At 36.4% G+C, this 14,713-nt stretch overlaps 1 protein-coding gene across 2 annotated transcripts; it reads left to right on the forward strand.

Moving 5' to 3' along the window:
• The first annotated feature begins 311 nt into the window (after positions 1-311).
• mpp1 (MAGUK p55 scaffold protein 1) lies at positions 312-13,020 on the forward strand. 2 transcript variants are annotated; one of them, XM_030154338.1, is made up of 12 exons: positions 312-693; positions 5,043-5,174; positions 5,263-5,341; positions 6,128-6,213; positions 6,307-6,375; positions 8,867-9,063; positions 9,195-9,298; positions 9,496-9,576; positions 9,737-9,817; positions 9,909-10,111; positions 12,065-12,139; positions 12,227-13,020. In XM_030154338.1, the coding sequence occupies exons 1-12, from the start codon at positions 571-573 to the stop codon at positions 12,401-12,403; spliced, it is 1,407 nt and encodes a 468-aa protein (XP_030010198.1). In that variant the 5' UTR covers positions 312-570; the 3' UTR covers positions 12,404-13,020. The 2 variants fall into 2 exon arrangements, with proteins under 2 accessions (XP_030010198.1, XP_030010200.1); XM_030154340.1 differs by having other exon boundaries at positions 314-693; positions 5,046-5,174.
• The last annotated feature ends 1,693 nt before the right edge of the window (positions 13,021-14,713 follow it).

Genomic DNA, 14,713 nt, shown 5'->3' on the forward strand with positions numbered 1-14,713 from the left:
CAGAAAATACAATGTCAATGAGAAATGGCAAAAAGAGCAAAGAACTGCCCCTGACAAACAAACAAATAAATAAATTTACAACAGAATCATATTTCATACAACATTATTTCAGTAGAGTAACATGATATCCAAGCTGTTATTATCAAGTAGATGCAATAATGTAAACCACAGAACGCAAAAGCACATGTTAACGCAACACTCCTTCACTTTCATTGTAGAAACGGTGGAATCCGTGGGAGTCACTCGCGTATTAAGATTTCCGAGCTTACAGACAGCACTTGAATGCGTCATAAGCCTGCCCTTCTGAGCAGCAGTCCGTGATGTGTTTACTTGCTTTGTCAGCGGTGTCTGCGCAGTAGATAGCATATGTATCTCACCTGCTGCTGATCACAACCTTGGACTTTTATCTTAAGGTGATTTATCACATCCTCAGGACCCCTTATCAGCAGTTTTCTCCTTCGCAGCAGTTTTTTTTTTTTTTTTTTTTTTTTTTTGTCCAGCCTCTTGTGGACTTTGAGCGGGGGCACATCGGGCTCACAGGGTTTTTTTTTTTTAAGCTAACAGGCAAAGATGACGTTAAAATCCAATAAAAACGAACCCGCTGTCATACTGGAGCCTGTCAACAGTGTCCGGACAGCCCTCTCCGATCTGTACCTGGAGCAGCTTCTTCAAAACAAACCAAAGTCTGAAAAGGTACAGTACACTTCTACCTTCTTTCCCCCCTTTATATTTTGGTGTAGCCTATACATTTGCTTCCGGGAAGTAGAGAGGGGGCACATGACTGTTGTTTATTCTTCTACAAGACTTCTAAAAATAACTGTGCAGTGATTAAATGTGTGGATTTGTCAAAGAAAGACAAAGGACATGGAGTTCTCTTTGTAAATCAGGGCTTGGAACTCCTCTGAATGGAACTGCATTGCACAGTCAGCCTTTGGAAACCTGAAGACACTGCACTGGCAGATTCACTTCTGCAATATTTGGACATTTAGAGAAGCAAGACCCACAGCATGAGATCTATGTATGAGTCAGGAGACAGCTGACACTGCACACACCTATAATGTTATCATGTCAACAGTAAGAGATAGAAATAGAGTTAAAAGAAGCCCAACCTGTAAACAGTGTAATGCAGTTTGACTCTTGCAGAATGCAGGGCCTCAGTGGGATTAGTTAACAGTCAGCTGAGGATGGTAATGGTAAGGTTGTTTACTACATGTTTTTGTTTTTTTTTGTACTGATCTGCCACTTGTTGTTCCAGGATTTCACACAGTGTGTTTGGAAATATGTTATGAAACTGGGACAGAACAGTGTTGCCTACAAAGAAGCTCAACAGCCTCTTATTCAACAATCTTTTCTGTTGTCAGTAATAGTGGAAGAACTCTTTGTACTGCTCTTCTTTTAATGTGATAAGTCAGCACTGAGCCACTGGGGGGAAACAGTGAAGGGAGGAAACTCCATTCCTGACCTCAGCATTTTTTGCAGTTTCGTAGCCTCCAGCAGGAATCTTGCCAGACTGTTCTCCTGTTCAGTGGATCTTAAGTGGGGGCTCACGTGGTTCTTTATCATACTGTGGATGTCCATGTGTTTTTATGTGCGTGCACACTTTAGTATATGGGTGATAATGGGTGATTAACTGTACTTTATGGATTTATTACACTGGGTTACAAAAAAATGTTTTTTTGAAAGTTGTCTAGGGTTTTTCAACTGAATTAGGACCATTTTACACCACTAAATCCAAAAATAACATTTGTTTTTCTCAATCAGGTGACGTTTTTTTGCTAATTTGATTTTGAAAAATTTGATCTTCTCACAAAATTGATTACATTTTTGTGACTTTATCAGTTGATGTTTTATGTAGTTCTCACCCAAAATAGGTTTTAAGAGAAAAAAAAATCATTTGATCACTTGATTCCTGTTAGGTACAGTGGTGTATTCACCGCAGATGTAGCAGAATACGTCAGGCTTATTTTTGCAAGATCTTCTAGTCGAAGCCATTTCATTCCCCTGTAATATTGAAAAAAACAATTATAAATTGGCAAAAGTAAAATCTTCAGAACTCGTTTATTGCAAGAAATATGAAAGAATTTTCTATCATATGATGTGAAAATGCCCATAAATGTAAGCAAAAATGTTAAAAAGCCAATATGTAGCATAGTTCAGAAAGTTGACCTGATTGAGCAAAGTTAATGTGATTTTTGGATTCAGCACACCAAAATTATCCTAAATCAGCTCATAAAACTTAAACAATAAATTTGTTGTTGACCAGTGTTATCATAAGTGATTACAGGCAGTGGTAGTTTGACTCTGTGTGTTCCAGCTCAGTTTTAATGGAAGATCTTGACTAACTCTGGCAACACAAATCCACATGTATCCCTCTGTGCAGCTTTTTTCATATTTCACCCATATCTCTTTACTCCCTTAACTCTTTTCTTTCATACTAACCCAAATTTCACACGCAAAGCAGGTTCAGGCAAGTATGGCTTCAGGGATTTTAAGCCTAGCACGAAATACAGAGTCTGGGTTTCTCTTCAGGCACATAGCTGCTGTCATTAGCCCTTCTCGCAGCCCCTGGATCATCTATTTAATCTGATTTACAGTTTGTGTTCTAAGTAGTTTGTGATTGCCTAACAATGCTTCTGTTTTCTCTTTTTCCTTCTTAAAAGACAGAGTCCAGTAAAGGCAAAACATTGATTCCTCCTTTTGTGCTGTGTTTCAGAGATCAATAACTTTTGTTTTTGGCAGTGCACCCACCCAAATCCCTGCAAAGACAGTATTAATAATTAACGTGCCTTGGCCTGAAAGGTCAATCACATTTATTTCACAGAGAAGAGGCACATTGTAGTGTATTCTAATGTAATCACAGCAGATCATGTTGTGTTAAATGTATTATCTTATCCACAGGTTATTCTTTTACATACAGTCAGCATATCCTGTTGATCGACTTAAAGTGCCTATCTCCAGAAAAGGAAACAATCAACTCTTTCCTGGATATGTTTTCCTTTTCAGACAAGCTGTTTGTTTATCCCGCTGCTTCCCCACACCCAAAACTTCCCTTGGAGTTGAAAGGGTTTCCTGCCTCCCACTGATAGAAACATGGGTGGCTTTCTCACAGAAGGCCAGGAAATTTGATTAAAACAAAGTGACAAGCAAGACGTAAACCCTAAAAATACAGACCTTTTGGCTCGCCTTACCTTTAATCATGTTGCACCTTGATATCTTGAGGAACACAGTGTTATAATCTATTGTGAAAACGATGAAGAGATATGTTGAATTACAAAAAGCCTTAAATCTTATCATGCAAATGTTTCTGGCACTGAGTGGTGGGAAAGTTCTTCTGTTGATGCATTCTAATGACCTCAGTAGTTATGTGTAAAGCAGATCATTCCACTGATAATCTAATCAGATATTAATCTAATTAATATCTGACCTTTTGAGTTAACCTTTGTTACTGTCATTCAGACTGAATCCAATGTTTTGCAGCTCAAGGGGAAAAAAACAGATCTCTTGACGGAGAACAAACTAATGATTGTGCATATATCTATCTATCTATCTATCTATCTATCTATCTAATGTCTGCATATGATCATTGCCTCCTCTAATGGTCTGATTGTTTTTGCATAATTTCTACCACAATTTCAGCATCCATAAAATCAATTCCTGGTTGTCCCTGAAAGACCCTCAGACTCAAAGGTTTCTTTTTTCTCTGGAGGTCACAGATAAATATCTGTGTGTGTCAGAGTAGATCCTATGATGCTGTTTTATCATCTGTAGTCAGATTGTTGGATTGCTGAACAGACTCCTTTTCTAACAAGTTGTAATATCATCTGTTTACCATGGGAGCCCTTGTCAAATAGTCCCTCTGGGTGCAGCCTCACAGTCTGGTAAATAAGTGTCATGTTACAAAGAATAAGCAAGTGGTTAGCTTTCACGACCCCTGCATTCAGCATTTGTCAACTAACCATGTAGACAGACTAAAATATGTTAGTTTGTAAGGTTCTTCAGAAGTCAGGCAAGCTAAAATGATATGTACAAAAAAACCTCAGTCATTTTCAGTAAAGAAGACATGGGTCAAAACTCTTATGGGAAGTGACTTTTGAATCTAAATGTCTCTTTGCATTTCATTCATAGTCACTGTCATATTGGATAGAAATTACATTTATTGGTTCATTGTAGTGCTGATGCTGGAAAACGTTCTTTTTTTTTTGGCCGAGGCAGTGCTGATGTGTCATTTTCACACACAAACTTTGTGCTGATGCTGGGAATCTTTTCTGTGAAGTCAGTGTAGTGACTAATTTATGAACTTTTTGTTATTACGCATTTATTGTTCTGTCTTACACAAGAGCGCTCCTGCCCAGAATGCCAATTTAAAGGATATCTTATCTTGGACAGTTGTACTGCGTGACTGGTGTTCTTTATTTAGTCATCAATGACCTTCTTGACATTAGTTAGAAAGTGCAGATCTCCTGTTTGAGTTGTTCTACAGACTGCAACACTAAGGTCAGCTTTGTTGACACTATAGCAGTAACGTGGACATTTCATGGAAATAGGGATTTCCTATTTTAAACACTTAATTTGGGTCATTTTAGCTGAACCCACAGAACACAAATCATCAAAATCTGCCTTAGGCCTCTTATTTGTTTGTTGACTAGTATCACAAACTCCTGCAAAATCAACAATATGACTTTCTGCAAGATTGTCCAAGAACTAGTTTCCTCACATCTATGCTGTTCTTTGATGACACTGGTGGTATCCATGACCACATTAACCTGGTCGACCAGATCACTGAACGTGGTTAATCAGGTGTTACAACACGGGGTTAATTTTTAACCTTAAACATATGTTGAAACTGCAAATTTAACATAGCTGTTGGCATCAGTGAAAAGCTTTTACTGCTGCTATTGGAAAACCAAATTAGAATATGATCTGAACTGAAGAAATGAACTGATAGTAATTCTTTGTATCTGTTTATTTCATTATTTCCAGATTCTGTATTTTCCTTAGGTATATGATCTAGTAATATATCTTAATGTTTCTTTCTTTTTTAACAGGTAGATATGCAAACCTACGAAAACAAGGGGGCTGAGGTTTACACCAATGGCAGTGCTGGACATATGAATGGTACAGAGCTGACCAGGATGAAAGAAGTAGCATTTCAAAAAAATCCCTCAGAGCCGATGGTATGTTTCTGCATTTACACACACACGAAAATGCTTAACTTGCAGATTCAGATTGGTCATTTCCTTCTAATTCGGTCTTTGTCTGCAGGGGGTCACTCTGAAACTGAACGACAAACAAAAATGCACTGTGGCCAGAATATTGCACGGGGGAATGATCCACAGACAAGGTAATTCTGTACATATTTATTGGATTTAAATGGTGCTGAGTCGTATGCTTCCGTGGCAGGGATAAGACAAGTCCTGAGCCTGATGTGGTCTTTAAACGTACCCGCCACTGAGCACCTGTGGAGGAAAACAGATTAGAAACTATAGGATAAGAGCATCAATAAAGTGTCTCAAATGAATTCAGTCAGCAAATATTTTATCAGTCCAAAGTCCAGCTGTGGTGTCTAATAGTAAGTTATCTAAGTTCATTAGTTATAAACTAGATTTCTTGTATAGTGTACAATATACATATACATGAGACTAAAGTTTTTGTCATTTTAAGTTGTAATCTGTATTAAAACAATTTCCTTTGTATATTGAATCAGAATCAGCTTTATTGGCCAAGTATGTGAACACATACAAGGAATTTGGCTTTAGTTTTTCTTTGCCCATGATGTACAATTTTAACATCAACCCAAACACACTTAAACATAGACCTAATATAATCAAACATTCGACTAGAGACAAAGACAACAATGGGTTGAGATTTACAGTGGATTTGTAATATGTACAGAGTGCAAATTGGAGTTTTATACAGTGAGTGGATGTGTACAGGGATCCTGTTTATTAGAAATATATGTTTCTGTATATATTACTATAGTGTATTGATGCCCAATTGCATTTTATTTCTTGTTTTTGAATGCTTCTCTTGCCTTAAATTATGACATTATTTGCTAGTACTTTATAATATAATATAAGTACACATTTGAGGAGGTAACTTCATGTCTTCTGATTTCCTCTTTCTATAGGATCTTTACAAGAAGGCGATGAAATAGCTGAGATCAACGGAAAGAGTGTGACAAACCATACTGTAGATCAGCTGCAAAAGATCCTGGTATGATCATAACTAGTAGTTGTTTTTCAAGGAACACAGATATTGATTGCTCATTTTTCAAGATAAATAAGTCTTTGTCATCTTAACATACAGAAAGAAACAAATGGAGTCGTCACGATGAAGATTATTCCCAACCTGCAGAGTCGATCTCGAGCTTGTGAGGTAATGCCATGACTAACTGACTAACTGTATAGCCTACGGCTGTTTGCAGTTTGGTTTCTGTGTTTTTCTTTCCTGTCTGATTTGTCTTGAATTTGCATGTGTAAACAGAAAAGAAGCTGTTTTTTTTCAAACCAGATTCTAGTGTTAAACTTTTTAAACAATATTTTGTTTTTTATTAGGTGAATCTTCTGTTAATCAATGACCAAACAAGGTGACTATAAATTAGTATGAATGTAAAGAATATCACATACTCTATATTAGGTTGAGTTTTTAGAGGTGAAACACTTGGGTAGTGTGTTTCATTCTGCCATCCATTGGCCACAACACATCATATTTTGCAGCAAGCAGCCATTTTTGGGACTTGAAAATGGCTGTCGGCAACTCCCAAAACAATACACAATTACTATATGCATGCATTACTATATAATAAATTATCCAACAGAGTGTTTGGCTGCATTAACCACATGGATCAGTATTATAAAGTATGCTCTGTCTATGCTGTGGTCACTGATGGCAGGCTATTTTAAAGCTTGTAGTCCATTAAGATGTAGGTCTAGTTAAAATGCTTTAAGTAGTTTAATACCAAGGAACATTTTGGTCCCCCAGATCAGCCCACTGGGTTTACTTACTGGTGTATTGTTGGAATACACCAACAGGATGATTTGGGAAAACCACAAATGTTCATGAATGCATTACTAACTATATGTTAATTTACCCAGAGGAGAATATACACATGATCAAAGTTTGTACCAAAACTAAATTGTTCTAATAGTAAATGAAAGACATAATGATATAGTACAGTATAGTATAAGCAGAATGTACTTTATGCACCAAATTTGGTGTTTTAATATGTTTTGTATTTTCTTTATGAAGGACTTGGGCTTAAGTTATAAATACTTTGGCCTGTTGCAACAATCGATTCTACATACTTGCCCATATAAAAATAAACTCTAAAATGAAACATAATTAATGTAATTTCAACTGAATAAAACTTCAGCTTCAGGAAATCATTTCAACCTTTTTCAAAACATCTTTACATAATTAATTTAGCTTCACAATATCATATCATATTATGACTGTGTATATTCTTTGTAATGGGTAACTTACTCAGTTAACATTTGCAGAATGTGAATGCACTCTGCAAGTGTCAAATTGAATATTTGTTCTTGTGAGTGTACTTTTCTCATAGATCTGTTGGCTTTCTGATGATGGTCAGTGGTGCTCTGAGACACTGGGATGTGGAGTTTACGATATACAATAAATAACTAAGCCTAATAATTTTTTGTTGGTTTCAGATATTCCAGAAATTAAAGGTTAACTCAGGAAACTCAGTCTATGCATTTGACACATCCTAATACACACACAGCACCTAGCACTAGTATTAGCGTAGCACATAGCATACACATTAGGAGCAGTGAGCAAGGCACAGCATTAACCTACATATATGCACTTATTTGTGATGTTTTCTTATTATTAGACATTAAAGCAACCTCAAACAATGCAAATGCACAGTCTAGCTACATTCTACATATTAGTAGTAGTAGTAGTTTATTTCAAGCACATAGAATCATCAGATAACAAAGAATCATACAACATGGTCCAAAAAAAAAAAATAAAAAAAATAAAAATAAATGAATACAATTTTTCTGCGCTCGAAAAGGAGTGGGAAGAAGTAAAACTTATCGACTCCCACCCCCTTTTTTACAAACTAATTATCAAATTAGATCCGCTTCCTTTGCTTTGTTAACACACATTTTCCTCTGTATATTTTTTACAATAACACAAAACATCCATATAAACCATTCATATACACTTTTTTTGTCACCTCATACACAATCCGATTTGCATAATCAACCGTTTTTAATATAAACTATAATATTTATATGCACTTTAAATATTTTCTCCAAATACAATGATCAATAAATATGATAGCATCTTCTTATCATGATAACAAATGAACTACAATAATATCTTATTTTGTGCGTACTTCTATAATGTTCTAAACTTTGTTATCATAGTGAATTTATGCATCCTTTTAAATGCACAAACTGAAGAAGACATTTTTAAGTTTTGCTCCACATTATTCCGCAGATGTGCCCCTCTAACAGAGATACACTGGCTTTTTATGTTTGTTCTACACTTAATTTTCTTGTAGATTTCAGTTCCCCTTAAATTATAATTACTTTGCCTGGGCTCAAACATCTCCTGTAGACTGTAGGGGAGCATATGGTCATGGGCTTTATACGTTATAATAAGAGTATTAAGGTCAACCAGATCGTGTAGTTTTAGAGCATTTAATTTGATATATGGTAAGTTTGCATGTTTGTTAAACTGGACTCGTAAAATCATAGATACCAGACAGTGTTTTCCAATTTCTCCAAGAATTGTGGAATTATTTATTAGCTGTAAAGGTTATTAATGTTCATATTAAGAATACGTATTAGCTCTTTTACAATAACAAGGGAATTTACAGCATGTCCTTTACCTGTAGATGTACATGAGGGCCCAGTTTGAGTATGACCCGACTAAGGATGAGCTGATCCCGTGTAAAGAGGCAGGCCTGACGTTTAAAACTGGAGACATCATTCAGATCATCAATAAGCAGGATCCAAACTGGTGGCAAGGTAGAGTGGAGAGCAGCGCTGCAGACTTCGCCGGACTCATACCCTCCCCAGAGCTGCAAGAATGGTAAACAGTTCAGTCATATTGTTCCTGCCGATACTTCATGTGGTGTGAATCCACGCTCACAGTGAAACATGTTACATCAGCTTAGTCAGAAACTGTTTTGAGCTCAGCCAGAACTTCTGTTTCCAATGCAGGAGGGTGGCAAGTAAAAGTAAGGCCAGAGAGGGAACTCCATCCTGCAGCCCCTTTGGAAAGAAAAAGAAGTGCAAAGACAAGTACTTGGCTAAACACAGCTCCGGTGAGTATAACACTGCATCCATGCGTTGTGGATGTTACCTGAATAATGACGCCTCATGTTTTGTTACCCTGCCCCCCAAAGGAGAGGCAAGGGGTATTGGTTTTTGGTTCGATTTGTTTGTTTCTTTGTTTGGGGTTTGTTGTGCCTGGGACCACTTGTTTTATTTATTTATTTATTTATTTATTTATTTATTTCAGTTTTTGATCAGCTTGATGTCATTTCATATGAGGAGGTTGTCCGGCTCCCTGCTTTCAACAGAAAAACATTGGTGCTGATTGGTAAGTTCCCTACTTACATCTTTTTTCTCTGATATCACCTTTTTAAAAGCATTATGAATCTTATGCTCAACTACACATATTCATATATAGAGTGTGCCTTGGCCATGGAAAGGTTTCTGCTTGAGTAACATGAAAAAAATCTAAAAATCTGTCCATTTAGGTGCACCTGGTGTAGGAAGGAGCCATATCAAAAATGCTTTATTGACCAAATACCCTGAGAAATTTTGCTACCCTGCACCACGTGAGTAAAACCACCTTCATTTTCAAAGGAGTATCTCACATCTCACATGAAAGCGTCCACTGACTCAGTCTGGATCTTTGATTCTTTACAGATACCACAAGACCCAAACGCAAGGATGAGGAAGACGGACAAGAGTACTATTTCATCTCCAATGAAGCCATGACCAAGTGCATCTCTGGGAATGAGCTCCTGGAGTACGGCAGTTTCCAAGGAAATATGTTTGGTACCAAAACTGAGACCATTCATAAGATCCATGAGCAAGGCAAGATCGCGGTGCTGGATATAGAGCCACAGGTTGGTTTTTCTACCTACTCTAAAAACCATAATTCTGTTGTTCAGACAGTGCAGGCTGGACACAAAACAAAAAAAGACCTGTATGTCCGTGTCAGACTCTGCATAATTAGATGGAAAACTTAAAGCTGCGTATGACTTCCATCACCAATTTTACATCAAATCTGTAAACCCCAGTCATAGCCTAAGTATCACAAATCTGTAAGTCTTTCCGTGATTACGCACCTGAATCTCTTCCCTTGTGGTGAACAATTTCAAAGTACACTCCACCATAAACAATGAACAATAAACATTATGGCCGCAGCGGCAACAAACATGGAAACGGTTTCATTGCCTCTTGCTACTGCAGCTGCGTGGAACTCCATTTCCCACAGTGCACATCGCGACAAATATCCAAAATGCCTGAGTGACCTCCTGGCTCTGTTTGTAAACTAATGGATTGTTTATGGTGGAGTGCACTTCGAAATTGTTTGCCATGAGGGAAGAGATTCAGGTGCGTAATCACAAAAAGACTTATGGATTCATGATACTTAGGCTATGACTTGGGTTTTACAGATCTGATGAAAAATTGGTGACGAAAGTCATATGCAGTTTTGAAGACTTCATTCAGTCATGTTATAGGACTTAAAATAAAATACTGCATTAAAGCTGTAGGAAACACCAGAATGTGAAAATACACACTTCCCCTCTGCAGCTCTCAGTCCAAAGCTAAAAACGTATTATAAGTACAGATGATCTGGCTGCATTTCATGCTGTTATGGAAAAATGAAGCCACTTTTCTAAGCTTCCATATTAAGATATTGAATTATAGGACCATGTCCAGGCTGCATCTGACAGAATCTGATGAGCAACTTGTAATTACAACTATAAGTCACATATTAAACCTTCCGACCTGCCTGAAAAAATGTGTGATTAGACAGAAACCTGAAGAAACCAGAGTAGATGCTAAAGCTTCATGTCCTCAGAATACTTGAAAGACGATATGCTGTAAGGTATTTATGGACTTTGTTTTTGCTTTGTGATGCAAAAAAAAAAGTCAAGCACCACAGCTTTAAATACCAGTTTGAATTCAATACAGTTTTCAAAGGTTCAAGAATGTCATTAAAAAATGTGCTTTATTACCCCCCACATTCACTGAATTTCTATAAATAAATGTGGACCTTGTTTATTTTTTAAATTTATCTGGTCATGAATATTTTCTGCTTCCCTAAAAGTCAACTTTAAATCTGTTAAACACTGACAAGTTTAGATTTTCATGCAAGATCAGATTTGGATCCAAAATGTCTGTGCTGCAATAAATGCTGCTTTATGATGAGCACAAAGAAACAGTCTCTCTTTAGCAGAATGTGAATGTGAAAGCATTATCAGACAACTTTCCACAGATTCAAAATCAAAGTTTGCATTATATGAAAATAAAAAAAAACAAAAAACCTGCTTTTGACTATATAAGGATGGCATTAATTCCCCTTCATTATTTTGCCCCCGGAAGGGGAGGCAAGGGGTATTGTTTTTGGTTTGGTATATTTGTTTGTTAACAGTCTAGCAGCAAAACTGTTTGTTGAATTCATACCAAATTGGGTTTATAGATTGCCAGTGACCCAGAATAGATCTGATTACATTTTTGGAACAGTAGGTCAAAGTTAAAATTTTTTATGAATTTTTTAAAATCTTTTTTTCTCCCATTTACTTATAATGGGCGAAATTTCAACTGTCTATAAAAACATCCATTTTGTTTCAATTTACTTGGAACTTGGAAACATATATAGAGGCAGTTGATATGCTGACATCACCACATGCATGATGACGTCAGCTGGATCGATGCCAAAATAAGCTACAATATGTGCGAGGGGCAGAGTTTGTTGTGCCTGGCACCACTTGTTTATTAATGTATTTAATTCCCAAAATCAATGTTTATCAATCACAGATTCTGTTTTTGTTTTTTTTTCTTGCATGCAGACGTTGAAAGTAGTGCGGACTGCTGATTTTGCACCTCTTGTGGTGTTCATCGCTCCCACCACCACGGCTCCCCAGGTGAATATTCTCTGTATGAATATTAAACATGTTACAACCACAAACTCTACATTTCGATAACTGCTAATGCTGGCTACTGTTTCTTAGACGGAGTCCCTGCTGATGATCCAGAAAGAGTCTGAGGCCATTTTGACCACGTACGGACACTTCTTCGATGTGGTTCTCGTCAACAATGACGTAGATGAAAGTGTGAAAGGTGTGGAAGAGGCCATGGAGAGTGCCACCTCCTCCCCTCAGTGGGTTCCAGTATCATGGGTGTACTGACACATGTCTGACTCCAACATAATACCTTTTGTTTGCCGAAAAGCAGCGCAATATCACTCCTTACACAAAACCTCTCAGTTAGTGATGTCCCAGATGTGTATGCGTTTACTTTTAGTAAATGTCATTGTCATTGAGATTCTTTGCACAAATGTAACCTGTATATGTGTATGTATCTGAAAAAAAAAGCAATATGTAGAAAGGTTTATTTCAGAAAGTAAAAAGCCTCACCAGGGATGTTTCATTTGGTTCTTTTGACATGTGTGCTTCAGGCTTTTAGGTGATTATGGAATGCTTTTGGTGCCACACACTTTTGTGGTTGTTTGAATGTGAGAAAATGCAAAACAGGACCACAACTGTGAATGAAATCCACATTTTTAAATGTAAGGATTTCATCATGCACAACACTGATTCTGGGTTCATCGTTGTTTTTCTGTTCTCATTTGACTGTGCCATGCATCTGAGACTCTGTTCATGTGTGTTATTTCCATGGAATGATAATGTCATATTCACAAAAACAGTCACTGGCAACCTCTATTGTCTTGTTTTACCAAAATTGTATACCTCATGGGATACTGTAAAGGCACTTTTAAACAAAAATTAAATTCCCTTGCTCTGTTGTGGCCTTCTGTCATTACTTTGCATTCACTTGTGATATTTTATACAGATCTACATGACAGGCCCATAGGTTACCAACCTGAATTGAGAAACTTTACCTTAAAGAGAAGCAGCAGTTTTGGAATTTTGACATGTGACAATAATGAAGAGTAACGAAAGCATGACGCAAAGACATTTTATTTTCATCGGTTGGCTCTACTAACACCCAAATATGTAAGCATTTTGGACTTTTACTGTGGAGCAGAGTAATTGTGAGTGCAGAGTGTTCATGTACATTTAAATTTTTCAGAGTGAAAGACTTTGATCAATTATAGATAAAGAAATGTCTACATGGTACGGTGCAAGTAATGTATCTACATCTCCAGCATTTCTATTCTTTCTTCATCCACAGGGTGGGAGTAATTGGCACAGGTTATACGTGACGATGCATTTGTTCACATTCTCAATGAACAAAACAGGTCATTGGACTCTGTAGGAAGTGATGAGTTCACAATATATCCTCCTCACTATAATATTTTAAAGTGTTATTTTAGTTAAGGGTTGAATATATTTTCTCCCAAATATCTGAGATTGTTCATTGTATATAACTTAATCATATCAAAATACATTACCATATTTTGTAAAACTTGAAAACTAACTATCAGACGCAGGGGAAGACAAACTACACATTTCTGCCACCCATGGAGATGTAAAATATTCGGAATCAGAACAACAGTAGCAAGGCACAAAAGCACAGAGTGATAATCCTTTAATAATCCCTTTTTTGTTCTTTTTTTCATTCTGTAAAAATAACATCATCATGACCAGAGGACTGAACATGATTTACATGTTTGCTGCATGTAAACACCAGCTCTGTTTCTAAACAATAAGGCAAAGAGAGACCTGATCAAAATAAAAGCTAAATCTTGAAACTGAATAAAATTTAAATTATCTTGCTAAGAGGGGTGTTGGCAACAAAACAAAGTGGTCCTTTGGCACCATCATGTGGTGCAGGTAACACACAGAAAAGTAGCAGTTATGAACATTTTATTTAAATTGTGGTTAAAACATATTGGTATGATTATCACCCTATGGTTATGAACAATGAAAACAAAGAGAAAGAAATAAAAAATTCCACGTATATTAAGTGATCATGATATAAGTTCTTCAGCGTGTGTTGAATGTGTGGAATATTTTTTACACAAGAAACAATTTTTTGTCTATTCTATTCTATTCTATTCTATTCTATTCTATTCTATTCTATTCTATTCTATTCACAAACAATTTAACAACATACTCTTTATTTATGTCCTCAACAGTCATCAGTAGAGAGTATGAGACATTCTAATCCAATAGCATCGGTTTTAAGAGACTGTGCATAATCAAGGAAATCATGTAAAACACATTGCATGTTTTTGTAAAAAGGCAGGGCAAGTATATTTGTACATTTGTATAGCATATGTCATGTACAAAACAATTCAAAATGATTTACATAAAACATTAAAAGCATTACAGCAAAATGTGAAAGAGAAGTTCATTTAAAAATAAAATTAAAGCAAACAGGACATAGGACATGAACATAGGAGCAGGTAAAATACACATTTTTTCAACTCTACATTTAAAAAGCTCAGAATAAATTAAAAGGCTATTACATCAAAACAGAGAAAAACTGAAGAAAAAAGGACTTTTAACAAAAAATAAAAATAAAAACAAGCA

This window comes from Sphaeramia orbicularis, chromosome 14, assembly GCF_902148855.1.
Source record: "Sphaeramia orbicularis chromosome 14, fSphaOr1.1, whole genome shotgun sequence".
NCBI classification, from domain to species: Eukaryota; Metazoa; Chordata; class Actinopteri; order Kurtiformes; family Apogonidae; genus Sphaeramia; species Sphaeramia orbicularis.

Bases quoted from the DNA above. Each gene is read 5' to 3' on its own strand.
- mpp1 (XM_030154338.1), top strand. From the start codon at position 571: ATGACGTTAAAATCCAATAAAAACGAACCCGCTGTCATACTGGAGCCT. The intron at 9,577-9,736 runs GTAAGTTCCCTA...CTGTCCATTTAG, and splicing joins AAAAACATTGGTGCTGATTG to GTGCACCTGGTGTAGGAAGG. The intron at 12,140-12,226 runs GTGAATATTCTC...ACTGTTTCTTAG, and splicing joins CCACCACCACGGCTCCCCAG to ACGGAGTCCCTGCTGATGAT.